Raw genomic sequence first — 17,862 nt, forward strand, 5'->3', positions numbered from 1 at the left:
CCTTTAAAGTAGTCCCTACGATTTACTGCTCTCAGCTCTTCTGTCACACTTGGGAAGCTTCCTGGGAGTCCTCTTTCATTAACACGTCAAGCACCATCTATGATTTGCGCTGGATCTCCTTAATAGTGTCAAAATGGCGATCCTTCAGCTCAAAATTCATTCTCGGGAACAGAAAGAACTTGCTGGGAGCCAAATCCTTTGAGTAGAGGTGGTGTCGAGTGATGATTGTGATGTTGTTGTAGGTGCATTGTCATGTTGGAGAAATCAAATGCAATCACTTCACAGTTCAGATCGATTGTGACAAATATTTTCCTTCAGATGCGTCTGAACATCACAGGTGACGAGTGTTGGAGACTGCAGGCTCCTCCACTGTGAAGACCCAACTCTCGTCACCGGTGATAATCCTCAGTAAGAAGTTTGGGTCATTTCTGGGCCTGTTGACCGAGATCCTCGCAGAACTTGACTTGATTCTCCTTCTGCTCGGGAGTCAGGAGCCTCGCCAGGAACTTGGTAGTGACGGAGCACAAGTTCACATTGGATGTGAATTTTGAACTGTTCCAAATGACACCTTTATGACGTCAGCCATTTCCTGGATTGTCATACTATGATTGGTTTAATTTCTTTGACATTGCTGGGGGTTCTTGTAGAGGGTCGCCCTGACCTGTTGTCGTCCTGCAAAGACGTTATGCTCTTTTGAATTCCAAATGTCACTCAAACCACCTCGCCTTGCTCATTGTGTCATTTACGTAGGCTATCTGAAGCATTTCAAGGGTCAACGTCGCCGATTTCCAGAGTTTGAAACAAAATGTTACGTGTTCTCTGCTCAAGTTTTGGGTAAATTTGCAAATGCAAATGTACCAGTGTTCACAGAAACATATTTAACAAAGGTGGCAATGTTGATTAAGTGACATAATCTGGAATACTTACCAAAGTTACTGCTGGTACCTGCTTCATGCCCATTACTGCGCTGTGCTCTGTTTGCTCGCAGCACAGGAGGAACATTCTTGGATTGCACCTTGAAGAGCCCTTAGTCTTGTTTTGCAGCTGTCCAGCCTGTAACATACACGTATAATTCTGATTAATTAAGTAGAGAATCAAATGGTAAACAAGGAATATTGTTACCTGAAACATCACAAACCATATCTTTGAAAATATAAAAGATAAACCACAGGAGTAGAATATGCTCTGTGAATATATTTGAAATGCTTTTTTAATCAATTATAAAAAAAAAATATGTTGAACACTCTTCGCATGAAAAACATTATTCAGAGTTCTGAGACACCAACAATAATAAGTAGGTGTGTTTTAACACAGTTTCCTGCATTAGCTACCAGCATCTGCTGAATCCCAGAGGGCCTCTAATATCAGTGCCCTGGGAAAATGCCTGTAGTCACTTAGCAACGCGGACATTCCTCCTGGTGGTGTCTGTGTCCTGTCTGGGGTAGAGGGACTATATTTAAGACTGGCGGTCCTCGTGGAACATAAAGCAGAAGACTCATCTGCCAGTGAACGACGATCCTCATGATCCCCTGAGTGCACATTTTACATGATCGAATAAGCGAGGAATTAATCTGCATCCCTTTCAGACGCAGGCCGGTGGCATGGTTTCCATGGCAATAAGATGACAGGGTAATTGTAGACAAATGCGTATGTGTGCGTGGTTGTGTTAAAGATATGTATTGAGGTCAGGGAGGCAGTTGGAGTCAGATGGAGCAGAGAAATGAAATGAGCCTCGACCTTGGGGTGTCGTCTCAACAGCGGAGACCACGAGCAGCCAGACGGTTGGCTCCTGAGCAGCTACACTTGCCGGTCCGGTCCACAGCTGCCTCATTAGTATGCCACACATGTCTCTATATGGAGTCTGGGGAGGCTATTGATTACAGAGAAGCATGACGTTCAATCGATGACCAAAGTGATCGTCAGGAAAGCCATACATTGCCAACAATTTCACATGTCTGTGCTACAGATGCATCTTTCCAGTAGGCTCTTCCTATAAACCCAAGATTGCTGGATTAATGTGCTGAAAATAAGCTACATCTCCCACTTGTACTCTGTGTAAATGAGGAATGGGGAACGCTGCTGTCATGGAGAAAACACTATACAGACACCTATATACCTCAAACCTATAGCGCTCCATTGGAGGAATCACGTGTGCTGTGAGCAGTGATTTATCAACAGTGTCTGTGGCCTCATTTCATACAAGCAGCTCAGCTCAATGGAAGTGTTTGTCCTGCATGTATTGATCCATCCTCTTGCCATCATGCAACACTTCCTGTTTTACTATTGCCTGCCCTCATGAGGATTAATTGCTATGATTCCATTAAAATATCTTATTTGGGATTACAGTAAGACTCATGATGATTTGTGCTCTTATAACAATTTACATTTAAAAAATGAATTAAGGCTTTACAAATAAAGAATTAAAGCGTGTTAATATTATTTAGCAAATCAGATGTCAGTAGCTAGTATGAGTCTTACTTAGGATGAGGAATTCTATTTTTAGGTTTTGTAAAGGTTTTTGATCATATTGCAATTTATACACTATTAAACATCATACAGGAATGTAGTTGTGCTAACTGATCTTTTCTAATTCGCTTCTTTTAAATAAATGTTTTGTTAATTTTCTGATTAATTCAACTTGAAATGTCAAATTTTTGTATTTCTTTTATTTAAAAGGAAACATAACTAATATATTAGCAGACTTCCCAGAGTGCATTGTTCATGAGTTAAAACTGGTTGTTTTTTCTCATAATAATGAAAACAATTCTAACCATGACAAAGGTATTGAATTCAATTCCTCGAGCAGTACACACTTATACTATTTTACAGAAAATCTAAAAGAGAAGCAAGTCTGTCTCTAATGATGGCTCAGTCGCCCAGAATGAACAATTTGTTCAATTTAATATAGTAAGTTTATTAAACTTCATTCATCATTTGCTGTAACTCAGCTAGATTTGCAATTTGAAAACTTATAAGATGACTTTAAACTATTTACTCAAACTAAGTGCAGTCAACTTAAAATGATTGACAATGTAGTAATATTTTACCAATAATAATTTAGTAACTTTCACTTACTTAAGATACAGTACATCAGTGTTTTTGCTGAAAATTCCTACATACTTTGGGTCTTTAGAAACTAATATTAAACAGATTGATATAGAAATTCAAATCATATTAACTGCAAAACATTCAGAAAATCGTACTCCGTAATAAACCCCTTAAAAGAAATATGGTATATGGGATCAATAAAGTCTGTCCGTCTGTCTGTCCGTCCATCTATCTATCCACCCATCTACATTTTAATTGGGTAAACTATCCAATCAGGACCACATTACACTGTCAAATAATTGAAAGAAAAATTGTATAATTACTTTTACAACCTATATACACACATAGAGCACCAATACAACTCTAAGCTAGCTTAAAGTAAAAAAAAAAAATTTAAAAAAAAAAAATCAAATTTTTCCTGAACACCTGATGTAAACCAGGATGAAGGAACATGGTTACCATTGGTCACCACACAGTTGTTTCAAACAATTTTGAACCACAGGGACGTCATTTGCTCTAATGCACGTGTTTGTGCTTGTAGTTTGATGTCTGTTATTAAGAGCATCCATGGACTAACACTTTCCAGCATGTTGTATAGCTTAAGCAGGGTGTTGTCTCAGTTTTATGCGCTATGAGCAACAGAGGCTTTCCGGTATGCTATGCAACCACACCTCAGTGTTTTCCCTGTGGTCCTTTCGGTATTCAGCGCCTGTTGTATAACAGTAAAGTGGTCACAACGTAAGACCTTTGGAACATTTCATAATTGAAGTAATAATTAATCATTTGACAGTCACCTGCAATTATTTAGATTCTGGCAGACATAAATCAAGCGTCAACATTAAATCATTTGGAGTGCCACAAAACGTTCACCAAGAGCACTATCATTAAAAACAATCAAGATTGAGAACATCAGTGCATCAGACTTGGATGCGGACATGTTTTGTAAAGTTGCTCCGTGTCCTGGGGCGCATCAATGGGAAAACATTGAGGCAGCTCGCGTGCAAACATGAGTCCAGACACACCACACAAGGCAGGGAGTGTTAGTTGGCAAGCAGTGCAGGAATGCCATTGTTCAACAGACGAAAAGAAATGTATGAGAAAATGTCTGTTTGAAGTGAGAGTTAATTTTTCTCTTCCAGTGTTGCACTGCGGAGTTCTCTCAGATTTTAGATTTACATGAATCACAGAAAATAAAGGATTTAAAAAAAAAAAAAAAAAATGGATCTGAGGAAATCCACTGCAGTGCAACTAATATGAAACATCATAGTGCAAAACTGAAAATAAAAAATACATTCCCCTTGATTTACTCTTAGATTACTCGTAGATTTAAAAAAAATTGTGCAGTGACTCCAAAACACACAATTTATTCTTTAAAAAGCTTTTAAATATCTTTATGTGGTTCTTGACAAAGGCCAAGCATAAAATTGTAGTCTTGCCACCAAAACCACTGCACTTCCAGTTGAATTTGCAGGCAGATGTAACACATCTGTCACGCTGCTGTTTTTAATTTATTAGAGAAAGAGAGCACAGACGTCTGAGTTGACACAGGCTCCAACCCTCCTGCTGTCTTTGTCCTTGTAAGGAGACTCCCGGTGCGCTCGTTGGACTCAGTCACGCCAAAGGTGCAGAAAAACCAGAGCCACAGCAGTGGCAGAGAGGCCAGCTAGAATACCTTTGCTATGCTGTAGTGTCAGTGTGGCTTGGATTAGACATTTTTTTATCAGGATGCTTAAAAATGGTATCTGGTTTTCCAGTGGAATTTTATGGATTGCTAATTTGTTACTGGTCCAAATAATGTGGTAGCTGTTGCTGCTTCAATGACTCCATTGCCTTTGATAGATGACATAAACAGCCTTGACATACTGTTGATAAAGAGAGGCTTCCCCTCCATCGGCAGTTGGATTTAATCGTGTTGTCCGGTCATCACCCACAGTCTGACAGAAAGGTTTGTGGTGGACAAGTCGGGAAGTGACGACACGAGAGATGCAGATGATGTGATTTGAGTCTGCAGAGGCTGTGATGCAGTTGTAAACTCAAATGACCTCAGCCAGAGTCCTGCGGCAGACTGGCCGAGTGTTGTGAAGCGCCTTTGCCAGCATTTTTAGAGCAAGGCTTCAATCACAGGGGCGAGCTGGCACGCCCTGCCAAGGAATACTTGTCTCTAATTAGACAGTGGACATTCAGTGGGTCCTGAATGGAAACAAGGCTGAGTTTTGTTGGGAAAGTGAATCTCTAGTGATGCATGTTGTGACTTCTGGCTGTTTGTGGTTCTCCATGGTAAAGGCTACGGCTGAGCTAATGTCCCAAGAATTCAATAGTGGTCATCGTATGTCAGCTTTCTCCCTTCCAGTAAACCTATATGGGCAGGCATGTGTTACATACACCACTACACACAGATGTCCCCACTGGCTCACCCAGTCTCTCTCTCTCTCTCTCTCTCTCACACACACACAGAAACCCGCTTCCTGTTTTTATCCTCCTCTGTCACGCTGCATGTGGTCCTCATCACATGTGTGGTTACTTCATATTCCTGAATGAGTTTCTTGTCCATTCTGATGGGACTTTTTTGGATGCATCTGTGACTCAGCACGCCTGCTATCTCACATCCCAGGTCCCAAATCGAGTGTGTTTTGAGCATGCTGCAGCAGGCTGAGCCCTATGTGCTTTGTGTGCTGTACATACTGCGAGGCAATTAAATTGGCCTCTAATTTTGTTTATACATAGCTGCCATGCTGCAGAAGAGTGATGTGATGAGAGAGAAAGAGAAAGGGAACCTGGATTGCGAATCATAGCTTGCGGCCAATCAGAGGGCCCGGCACTTTATTTTTAGCATCGCTGGTGGCGTGACTCTTTGGATGGCGGTGTCAGTTGGTTGGGCCACCACTTGTGGGTTGATTGCCATGAAATACAGTGCAGACGTTAAGCTTCAGGGGAGAAATCGTGTGATCACGAGGTTGACATTTGTGGATTTGAGTGAAATGTTGCAACTGTTGATGGATTGACTTTGAATTTGGTACCAACATTCATATCCACCTCAGGATGAAATTCAATAACTATATTTACTTTTTGCATCTACTTTGGTTTATGCAAAACTATTGACACTGTGAGCGGAATAGCATGCTGATATTATCATTTAGCCTAAAGCAACCACACTTAAGTGCAGCCATGCAGAGAGGCTAGTAAAGCTGAAAACTGTTTGCGTTATGTCATCTTATATATTGCCTCTAAATCTACTAAACATAAATTGTAAGCTGCTTGTTTCTTCCTGACTTGTCTGCCCAGCCAGTGAATATGATATGATGAATAATTCAGCCTACCTTATCTTCAATAAATATTAGAATTTCACTAATTTGTTTCAGCTTTGGTAGCATTAAGCTCCGCAGTATATCTAAGTTTAATCTCGGTCCAAACCATTGTTAGATTTGTATTTGCTTTAGGCTTTCGCAAGTGACAAATAGATTTCCCGACTCCCGAGACTTCACAAGGATTGAAGCATGCAAGCATGAAGGAATTCAGGCTGTAGCAGAGCTACTCCACCCTGCAGTTGCTCAAAGGTTCAAAGACTAGTCCAGAACAATGTTAGTTATATTTGTAAAAGGTTGGAGCTACATTCTTCTTCAAAGTTTTTATTGAGGCAGTGGAGTTGTAAAGATGAACATACAAAGGAGGAAGGAGACAAAAGATCAAAAACAGGGGGGGGGGGGGGGTGTGATCCCACACTGTCAAGGGCATTTTGTAATCAGAGATGGTAGTATTATCCCCACAAAAGTACCATTACCTTGTCTGGTGGGCCCTGGGGGACCAGGCCCAGCGGTAACTGACCCACCTCTGTGCTCTGTGTTGCAGATGGGAGGAGGAGCTGTCCAAACGACAGCAGCTGGAGTCCACGGTGGAATCCCTGCAGCAGGTTGGGAAACACAAATGATAAAATATATTCAGCGAACATGTACAGCTATTTGACATCTTGCCAAGGGTCATTTACTACATGCACACAAATCAAATCCGAGGGAAAGTGTGTGTACGCGCTGTCAAAACTGCTACTAGAGCACATACATACACATATAACTTATTCTTAGTGGTGCTTTATGCTGTGTGGACTAGAAGTAGCTGTAACCAGCAGGATGTGTGTTCGATTAGAAAAACCATATTACAAACCCATCAAGAGGAGCCTGTTTGCCTAGATATAGATATGACCATCAAATATCACCAGCTGTCTACCATTATGCTTCTGCTCAGAGCAGGCAAAAGGAAATAGAAGTAGAGGTAAAATCAATTTAAAGTGTCACACCTTAAGGCTATATCACAACCACAACACATACACCATCCCAGCTGGTGTTTGTACCTAATCTAGTTGGCATCCTTCCCTTTTTCTGCTTTAGCGCACATCGATCGGTGACAGCATATGTGTTTGTCTTGGATTCTGGGTCAGCAAAAACCCCCTGCTAGAGAGGTGGAGTGCCACCCCCCTGAGGGCGTTAACCTTTTAGAGCACAGGCAGATGTCGCTGTGTATGGAGGAGGCAGAAATATGTTCAGAGATAGTAAATTCAGCGCAAACAGCCATTTATTGTTCAGGGCCCAGAGCCAGAGGACTATTATCATGTGCTCAGTGAATACAGAGGCAAAAGCCGGCGCTCTCGCAGTGACGGATAAACAGGGTTAGTCTTCATTTTAGTCTTTGTAAAATATGACCTTTGACTACTGAGTCCACATTTATGAGTTAAGGACCAAATATAAGGCTTGGCTGTGAATGTGATGCTCTAAAACAGGTAAAATTACCAGTGACATTTTGGGAAATAGTCTTAAGTTACTTTCTGTGTGAGATTTAGTTGAGGAAATGTATACGTCTCTCGCATCTGTCTGGCGCTGGACGACTATACGATGATGACGAGACTCATACAATCACTATATCCTGCCAAAAATCAGTCAGTCCACCTTTGGTTTTATGTACAAATTAAAGAAACAAGATGCTACACCTAAATTAGGGAATTTAAGAGGTAACCGTTACCCTGTTTCCAATCTTTATTTATCTTTTAGGAAAATGCATTACAAATGTTAGACAACTTTTTTTTTTAAAGGACCAGCGTGTAGTAAGACCTAGCGATGAGGCTTGTAGATTACAACGGGTGGATAAAAAAGTGCACAGTCTGCTCCTGTTACGTGCAAACAGTGCTCAGCATTGTGACGTGCAGGAAGCACAGAGAAGCTATAACGTCCGTGAGTAAGTACTCCCAAGTTTCGTGACTTGATCAAAATTATCACCTGAGTTACTCATGATTTTGTGAGCAGTGTGTCGGTGATTTCTTTACGCACCTGAAACTTCGGCGGAGAGCGCGCATCTGTGTTTGTGTAAAGTTTTTGAGCAATAGAAAGAATTAGCAGGGAGCCAAATACAGTGAGTAGGTTTGGTGAGGAGTGAAGATTGTTGTTGTGGGCAAGATACTTGCATGTTTTCAATGTGCTGTGAGCGGGTGCCTTTTCATGTTGGGAAACCTAAGTGCCATCGTGGCACAGTTCAGGTCATTTTCCCTCAAACTCCAACATCCAACACAGTAAATCTCAGTGTTGACAGTCTGACCCCGGGAGTACTTACTCATGAAACTTACAGCTACTCTGTGTTCGATGCGCACTGTTCACGCACAACGGGAGCAATCTCTGAACTTTTTGATCCACCCTCAATATACGAAGTGCTCATTTGAAAGTTGCCAATAAATCCTCCTACTCCTATTATACTCTGTCCCTTCCCTCATAGAGTATAACTACAAGTGCTGTTATATAACATCTCGCGTGTTGCTAAATTCTTTGAGCAAAGTTCCATCTTTGCATCTTGTAAATATGAAAAGGAAGCTACAGTGATATTCTGGGCAATAAACTACTCAATAACCAATATGACTGCCTGATATAAAACAATTTAAGGCTTTATTATATGGGCCTTATCAGAATGTAACCTGGGTCTATCTACCAAAATATGTTATAAATGTTTGTTATGGAGCTTTACACAAGTTTTACTGAACTCTATTAATACAAATTTATTTCTTGAACTTTGGTAAGGAGAGATTATGGTGGTTATAGTACATTGACTTCTGTTATATGTCTTGTTGTAATTCCTTCAGAATGCCCAGGACTCATCAGAGATCCAGGATGAGCTGAATGAGAAGGTGGACAGACTGAAGGCTGAAGTCGTGGTCTTCAAGAGCCTGATGAGTGATGTAAGTATTTGCTCAGCTCTAGGGTGATGTCATTACCACTTCCTCAAGTTTGACAAAGCTTTCCTTGCATACAAACAGTGCAGTGTTAACTCCCATAATTAAAGCAGTGATGCGAAGTATTCAAACAGTAGAGGCCACAGTGGGTACAATTGCTTTTCCGCTCTTCCCTAAAGCCTTATTATGAGAAAGGCTGTCATTGCTACAGTTCTAAATAATAATCCTAAACACACCCTTCCTTCCTTCCTTATTTGGGTTCACAAAAAATATATAAAGCCGTAAAGCCTGCAAGACAAACATTCATTTTAAAGAGCTCAAATATCAGCTGTAGATCAAGAGCACTTCCTGTTCTGTGCAGCGCTGTATTGTTCCCTGGCAGGCCTGCTCTGCTGTGATATACAGTCGTAATATACTGCAGTGGGCCCAGTCACAGCTGGTGCTGGCTCAGGGATAAACACAGTCAGATGTTGTTTTTGTTTTTGGAAATCGTTATTGTTTATCCTTTATTAATCCCCAAGGGGATTAATAAAGTGAATAAAAAAAAAAATAAAAAAAATTATCCTGCTTATCTGTACTTTGGCATCTGTGAATTGTCAATTTTTCATGTTATTTTTTTTGTGTTTTACCTTATCCCCGATGTGTAAATCCAGAGACGGGTAAGTGACGTAGAAGTAGAGGATCTCTGAGGAGGTTTAGATTATTTAATGCCTTATCGTGGTTAGACTTGCTGTATTTTGAGTCTCTGGATGTGTCTTTGGACGTAGTGACCGTCTTGGTATTGTGCAGAAAAGGGAGTGGTCCTCCAGTTAAAGCTGTCACTGTGTCAGGGATGATATATCTGCATGCTCCGCATCTGCCTCTGCGAACCTTATCAGAACAGAATAGTATTGCATATTTAGTACATCGACATTATTAGGATGCAATACGGAGAAAAGAATTCTCCTGGCAGCAGTAACAGTGGATAACCGACTTAAACCAGATAAAACAAAAATGTGATTGGAATATCATGAATAAATGTAAATCAATGTAGAACAACACCTTAAAGGGGCACTCAAGATTTGCACATCTATGATGTTAAAGAACTCACAATAGATAGATAATTTAGATACAGTTAACAGCTCCAGTTTCTATCACAGGTTATATGTTATAAATTTGAAATCTCGTGGTTATTTTTGACATTATACAACAGGCTGAGTAGTACGCAGACTAAACCAACCTGGGTATAAAATCGGCAGAATCAAAGCTGTCAATTTCACCATTAGACGTTCAACGGTCAGACGGGACATGTTTTAACCAACACCAACTAATAAAACAACCTTTTGATGTCAGTCAACTTAAATTCTTCTCCTGCCACAGCAAATCAAGTAGATACGTGTACATGTATGTTTTCAAAGTGTGAGAAGATGTTTGAATTGTACTTTTCACCAAAAATAATTTCCCATCCCCATGCAGCAAATGTCTGACCTGGACTCCAAGATTCAGGAGAAAGCCCGGCGGGTAGACATGGACATCTGCCGGCGGATCGACATCACGGCCAAACTGTGCGATGTGGCTCAGCAACGCAACTCAGAGGACATGTCAAAGATGTTCAGCGTCAGTCCTGCCAGGTCGCTGCCAGAGAAGGCAAGTATCCATCCACGTTGGATCCATGTGCTGCTTCACTGTTTGTCACACGATCGGACCGCAAACGCAGCAAAAATACGAATTCTCGCGCAAAGGAAACAGCCGGCACAAATGAAATCAGAGCAGCCAGTTGCTCACTCTATGGTGATATTGTTCCTTTTCGTTGCCAGCTGATTGTGTACCGAGTGACCCCTGGAAGCTGCAGGCGTGACTGCTAGCAAACACACTCACAAACATATAAACATAGACATGCAGAACACTTACAGTGTGGATTCTTACATATGCGCGCACACACGCATGCACACACACACACACACACACACACACACACACACACACACACACACACACACACACACACACACAAAGAAAGGCGAAATGCTGATGTGGTATCTCTTGGCTGCACACAAGGTTATTACATTGCACCGACATTGCTGGCTGAAGCTCAGGTATAAATCCTCAGTGAATCAAGCTGGTGGCTTCTCTCGTGTCACATGTTATTATATGTTTCTGCTTTCAATGAAATTTGTCAATTTACTGTTTGTCAGCAAGTAAGTATTGATTTGTCGATCCAGTTATGCAACAGCTGTGTAAGAGCACTTCAAAGTCAGATATGTATACTTGTACTATGAACAACACAGCCACTTCCACACGTACAGGAAAACTGTTTTATCTTCTTGTCTTAAGTTTTTGACATGTCTTTATGAAGTTGTTTTAACCCGATCGAGAGTACATCCTGTACAAATTACATCTGTTGCATCTCTAATTTGTAAGTAAGAAGTTTTTTTTTTTGTGTTGTCACTGTAAATAAACATAGAAAAGAAAAAGTCCCATGCTCACAAACATCCCTCCCTGGGAGCTGATGAGTGCGGGGGGGTCTTGAACGAGAAAAAAATATGAAAAAATTAATCATTACACCATCAGTATTCTTCAATAGTACGTATATATTTTTTAGTAAACTAGTGTATGTGCAACTCAGTCTGCAGGTGGTGTGTTGATGTGTTTGTGTGCATTTTCTAGGGTGCGATGGCCTGCTGCCGGAGAAAAGAGCGTAAAGCGGTGTCCGACGAGGAGAACTCGGAGATGGACGCCGAGCCGAGCCCTTCGGAGGAGGAGGTCCCTGGGTCACTTAACATCACAGACGAGATGAAACGCATGCTCAACCAGCTGTAAGTTGACACCTCGCCAACCAATAATGCACAAAAACACCAGAATGACATCCTCGCTGCTCTGAATGAAACTGAATGCGCTTTGCAGTTACACCAAACCATTCCAGTGTTTTTTTTTTTTTCTGATGTTGTCGTGTGTTCCTTCGTCTCCCCCTGCTGTTTGTAAGAAACAGACAGTATGCACGTTCAGCACAGCTGCATGTCTGTCCACTGACTTAATACTAACATTTAAATATAAGACGCTAACAGTTTGTGGTCGTGTCCTTCACTGCTCTTTCTTTACTTAAGCTACTTCCCCTCCCATCTTTTTGTCTTCTCCGCGAGCGCATTTCTTCCTCTCTGCACGTGACCTTTGCTGATTCTGGTAGCCGTTATACTTGTCCTTGCTCTCCTCCCGCTCTGTCTCTCCTTTCCTTTCTCTGTCCTTGTCCTACGCAGACATTGTTCAGATAACTCCTTTGTTGCCAGGCGCGAGACGTTCGACATCGACGACGACTGCGACAGTCTGACGTGGGAGGAAAACGAAGAGACCCTGTTGCTGTGGGAGGACTTCACCAACTACAACGTGCCCTCCAGCATCACCGCAGCGGCCTGCACAACCACCTGCCCCTGCGACGGCAGCGCTGAGGCCCCTGATCCGGTGAGCCTCTGAAAATATTTTGATAGTGCACGGTACGCTTGCAAACTCATGCAAGTCAAAGTGTAGATCATTGCTATGGGTGCTGTGTAAGACGTTTCCTCATGCATGATGAATGAGGCCTCTGTCTGTGCTCTCTAAGGACTCCCAGGATGGAAGTCTTGGCAGCCTCATTGATGAAACAGAGTCACTATTTAAGACCAGAGAGCGGGAGTACCAGGAGACCATCGGCGAGATCGAGGTAGGCAGACCTGCGTGTGTTTTTGTGTGTGAAAGAAAGAAAGTGTGTGAACCCGCCAGCACACAAGAAGATTAAAGCATATTAAATCCTAACATGAATCACTGAGTCCAGAAAATACACCAGCTCGCCATTTCATTTCAGCCATACTTTTGGCATGTTGATCTGTCGGTCCACCACTGTAGTCCACACTGAAATAAAAAATAAATAAATAAATAAATATATATATACATATATATATATTTGATGGACTGCCATCCATTTTTCTTCAGACATTCATGGTATAGAAAAGATTCAATCCGACTGTGGTTGTCCCTTTAATTTTTCTGTCGTGAAATATCTCAACATCGACAAGATGATTTGGTACCCAATAGCAGAGGTGGAAGAAGCATTCAGATCCTTTACTTCAACAAAAGTCCTAATACCAAACTGTCAAAAACACTCCACTGCATGTAAAAGTCCTGCATTCAAAAACGTACTTAAGTGAAAGTACGTAAATAAAATGTACTTAAAAGTATAAAAATTTAAAATGCACACTAAATGTTCCCTGTCAGTGTTTTAGTATTATATGTGATGTTTGTGGATGAATATTACTGTTACATATATGTGTATTATACAGCTGTAGGTATTGAAGGCTGTGCTGATTTTTTACTACTTCATGTGCTGTTGGTTGTCCATCCATCTGTTGTCCATCTGTAAAGTCAACAATGTCAGAAAACAATGAATTTTCCAGAAAATCCCAAATTTTAAATAGTTTAACCTAAAAAGGTGAATTCCCTCAACCCATGAAGTAACACTTAATCTCTCAGTTTATCCGAAAAACTCAAATTTAAAATGAACAAATTAGAAAGTTAATGGTTTTCACCAGACAGGAAGAGTATAAAAACTGTAATTTTGAAACTAACCGTTAACTGAAGCTGTCAGTAAACGTAGTGGAGTAAAAAGTACAATATCTGCTTCAGAGATTTTCAAGGATTTGGAGTAAAGTTGCATAAAATGGAACAGACATTCACGGTTCCCAGATGATGAGTTTTCATTATTCCCACAGATTTGTTTCCACCTCAATGAACTGTAAAAACTTAACGTGCCACGCCATCACCAGTACATAATCTCACATTGTCCAGTATTTCAATTTATGACAAATCGAATTATATTTCCCTCAAAATCAGCTTTACTTTGTTTTGATAGATAATTAGCAAATGTTAGCATGCGAAGATTGCTAGTCCATTGAGGCACGTGGTAGACATATCCGCTCATACCTGTCTAGCGTTCAGCTAAATACAGCCTCGCAGAGATGTCACCTGAACTCCGTTTAATCCATCTTTCATCCTTCAGATGGAATTGGCCACAGCGAAGAGCGACATGAACCGACATCTGCACGAGTACATGGAGATGTGCAGCATGAAGAGAGGCCTCGACGTGCAGATGGAGACCTGTCGGCGGATGATTAAAGGCGGCAGGAACTCTCCTTCCGTCAGCTCTGTGGCCAGCAGCGACTCAGGGAACACGGACGAGATCCAGGACGAGATTTTGGACAAAGACGCAGAGGCTGAAGTCCCCGTTAGTTGATGGCTGCATTGCTGGGCTCTGTCCCATCTCCTTCTGGTTATCACTGGGGTTTAAAACCCTGCTTAGAGAGGTGGACCAACCTAGATCTGGGTCTGTTTGACCTGTTAAAAGTTCTGATGGTCGTGCTCACCGATGCAGGCCCAGAACTGGTGCTTTTATACTATTTCTGTTGTTTAGAAAGTGGTGGTGGGGGATGTCTTTGCTTCACAAAGAGAAAAGAGTGCATATAGAAGCCAAGCTGTGCTCTCTTCCTCACTGCTGCCTCGCTGGATCCTCGTCCAGAGCTTCACGTCATTTTCAGGAGGAAAAAAAAAACAAAAAACGGTGATATTTTAAACGGGCTGAGAAATATTTTCTACCATATTTAGATCCTTTTTTTCTAAAGGAATTCAATATAGTACATATTGTGCTCCATATTTGGTAAACCACAAATACATTATTCACCAAAAACAAAACACATTTTTTTTCTATTTATTTCAGATTGGTCCCCCTTGTTTGGAGTACTGACTTGTTTTTGTGTTATTGGAGTCCAGGTGGGCTAGAACCCTAACCAAATTATACTGTTAAGAGATTTAAGTGTCCTCTGCCGAGGAGACAAAAACAAGTGGAGACAAATGGTGTTGGAGTTCATGTGGTTTCTGAGGGAACTCTGCAGGGTTGCCAAAGTTGACAGAGGAAAGGAGCACAGCCTTTTATTGCATCGGTGCACTACTGAAGTTCTATGCAATTTCGCTGGCCTTACTTTTGGACTGGCTGTCACCCGCCCCCGTTTCTCTTAAAACCATTAGCCTTTTAAGCAAAGCAGGTGTTTTCTATGTATCAGTTTATGAAATTATCGTAGTATGGGACTTTTTTCTTTTCTTTTTTTTTTCCGTGAACATCTACAGTAGAAACTGGAACAGCGCCCCCTAATATATTTATTTATGGCAATAATCTTAAGCATTTTCCAGATGCTGCTGGAGCAGGCAATGCATTTCTCTGATTCACAAGTACTTGTTCTCCTCTTGTTCAGTATATTTGTGCACATCATTTAAAAATGGATAAAGTCCACACATAGTATTAAAAGAAACTAAATCAAATTAAAGCCAAACAACTCCCTCCAACCTCCTAGGCAAAACCAAAGGACACGTTTGAAAAAGTTTCTCTATTTCATCAACCTCAAACAGTAGCATCATTTTATTCTAAGAAAATGATTTTCTATGTTATGCGTGGTTTCAGTATGAGTTGTTATACTTCTGATCAGAGACTATTTCCAGGTGTCCTGCAGGGGACTGTGTTCCAGATGGGTTCCACCTCCTGCTTTGTCTCTTCTGAATTGGGGCTCGAAACGTCAGACTGTGTGGAGGGCTGTAGGCATGTGATCGTAAACCCCAGAGGCCTTTTTTTTTGGTTTGTAATTGTCTTTTTTGCAAAAGATTGAGATGCCTCCCAATTTTTTGCTGTTCAGTGCTTCCACTGATCGACGCATGGGGCACAGAGGTGATCTTTTAATCACCTCTTTGTATTATAATGTATGTAGGGTTTGCTGGATCAAAGACTAAGTGCTACTTCTATCTTGGAGTTTTACAGAAGCCGAATGTTAATACGCAGGCCTTTTGTTGTGTAAGCATGCTTGTGAGGAGAAAAGGAGGTGTGGGTCTTTCTTTTTCTTTTTTTTATAACATTATATTTTGAACTAAAAAGCTGCAATGCAGACCGTGCGCTATGTTTTTAATCACGTTTATCCTAGTCATTAAGTATTTCTGGTAGAAAATGTATTTTTCACTGTTTTTAATCATTCTGTGTTAACCAAAATCTGTCAGCTTGTTCAGTTTTGTATTAAGTTTGCAGTTATATTAAACTTGTTCCGAGACATTTTGGTCATTTATTGACCATCATAGATCACCCATAATAAAAAATGAATTGATTGTAACAGACAAGAGTGAGGAGCAGAAAACGTCACACTTTTATCTCTCAGTTGATTAAAAAAAAAAAAAAAAAAACCAGCCTGATAAATAACAAAGAGCCTTTCATTTATTGGTACTGTACTTTGTAGAGACGACATCAAGCATTATTTCTTGACTGTACGGCTGTAACATCCAGTAAGAGAAAGTTTAACAACTACTACGCTGTCTTTCACACCACTCTGACCGTCACACTAACCAGCCAACCAAAGCAAACGTGTACAGTAACATGACAAAGATGTAAATCAAGTTATGAATCCTACTAACTCTGGAAAGGCGCACAGTCTCAGTGTTCGCACCTGCCTACCACATATGTGTTTGTTTGCAGATATTTTTTTATGATTTGGAAAAATGGATTGTTTTCCAACGTCAGTAATTCTTGCAAGCGCAGGGGACAGTGAGCGTGTTATCTACACTCTTGCGTCACTCGAAGCAGGTTTCAGTTGTATCAGTTGAAAACGCTGGAGCCACCCTCCTTGTTGAATGTAGCTTGATCGGATGCGTCCTCTAAAGACCATACAAGTAACTGCTGAGCAAAAAAAACATGTAGCTGTTAAAAACCCAGGGATACATGGTGTGCTGTTACTTACTGGAGACCTTGGTATGTTTTGCTTTATTTAACAGGTTCTCAACCTGATCAACTTACAGTATGTGACCTACATGTATGTAAATTAGGTCCTGGTGAATGTTTCATACTAAAAAACAAAGGGGTTTTTATATGAGCGGTTTTTATCAGCGAAGCACTGGGATTAAATGATTGTGTTAACATACAGTTTTACATGTTCATTCTTACACCTGTTTCCTGTTGACATCAGTATCACTTTTAATTCCATGAACATGACGGGATGGTGCAGCAATACTTGTGGCCATATTTGAATAAACTCTGCTGAACTGCGTTGGATATTTTGTATTTCATTTGCCTCACAGGTCTGTTGATTTCATTTTAAGTGGCCGATTTATCGACTTTTATTTAAGTGCTTTTCTTGCCTAGATTTGTAAATGTATTCTTTTTTGTTGTTGTTTAAACTATGGATACAATGTATACATGTGGGTCCAGGGAAGATTTAGTTTCAAATTTATGAATGTACTCAATTGATATTGGGGTAAAATGAAATAAAATGGTGGATTGGTTAAAAATAAATGCTACATGGCCTCTTTTTTCAAATACTTTTTGTATGATACGTTACCCCTTGAGAGCGGGTACAGAGTGTCTGCGTGTTGTTTATTTAGAGAGTATAATGCATGACAAAGTAAACCCTTCGAACCACTGCAGGTCTTATGTGTTGTGTTGCAGCTGTAGAAAGCTTGTTAATGTGTAAGTGTGAGTCTTAGAAATAGCGATGTCTATTCTGAAGTCCTCTGTCGACATAGATAAGTTTAACTTGTGTAGTTCTTTAAAAAGGAACACATTAGGTCATTTATTCATCATA

At 40.7% G+C, this 17,862-nt stretch overlaps 1 protein-coding gene across 2 annotated transcripts in view; it reads left to right on the forward strand.

Annotated features, from left to right (window-relative positions):
- The window catches only part of iffo2b (intermediate filament family orphan 2b), a 28,469-nt gene extending 10,896 nt beyond the window's left edge, over positions 1 to 17,573 (forward strand). The window contains exons 2-8 of one of the 2 annotated variants that reach the window (XM_069146150.1): positions 6,895 to 6,955; positions 9,161 to 9,256; positions 10,706 to 10,876; positions 11,897 to 12,045; positions 12,484 to 12,685; positions 12,825 to 12,923; positions 14,256 to 17,573. In XM_069146150.1, the coding sequence (XP_069002251.1) occupies positions 6,895 to 6,955; positions 9,161 to 9,256; positions 10,706 to 10,876; positions 11,897 to 12,045; positions 12,484 to 12,685; positions 12,825 to 12,923; positions 14,256 to 14,489 (1,012 nt within the window). In that variant the 3' untranslated portion in view covers positions 14,490 to 17,573. The remainder of the gene's footprint in view (positions 1 to 6,894; positions 6,956 to 9,160; positions 9,257 to 10,705; positions 10,877 to 11,896; positions 12,046 to 12,483; positions 12,686 to 12,824; positions 12,924 to 14,255) is intronic. The other variant, XM_069146159.1, reaches the window with a different exon arrangement.
- Positions 17,574 to 17,862: the final 289 nt, after the last annotated feature.

This window comes from Embiotoca jacksoni, unplaced genomic scaffold (assembly GCF_022577435.1).
Source record: "Embiotoca jacksoni isolate LCO1_2020_lvr unplaced genomic scaffold, fEmbJac1.0.p SCAF_1, whole genome shotgun sequence".
Classification (NCBI taxonomy): Eukaryota; Metazoa; Chordata; class Actinopteri; family Embiotocidae; genus Embiotoca; species Embiotoca jacksoni.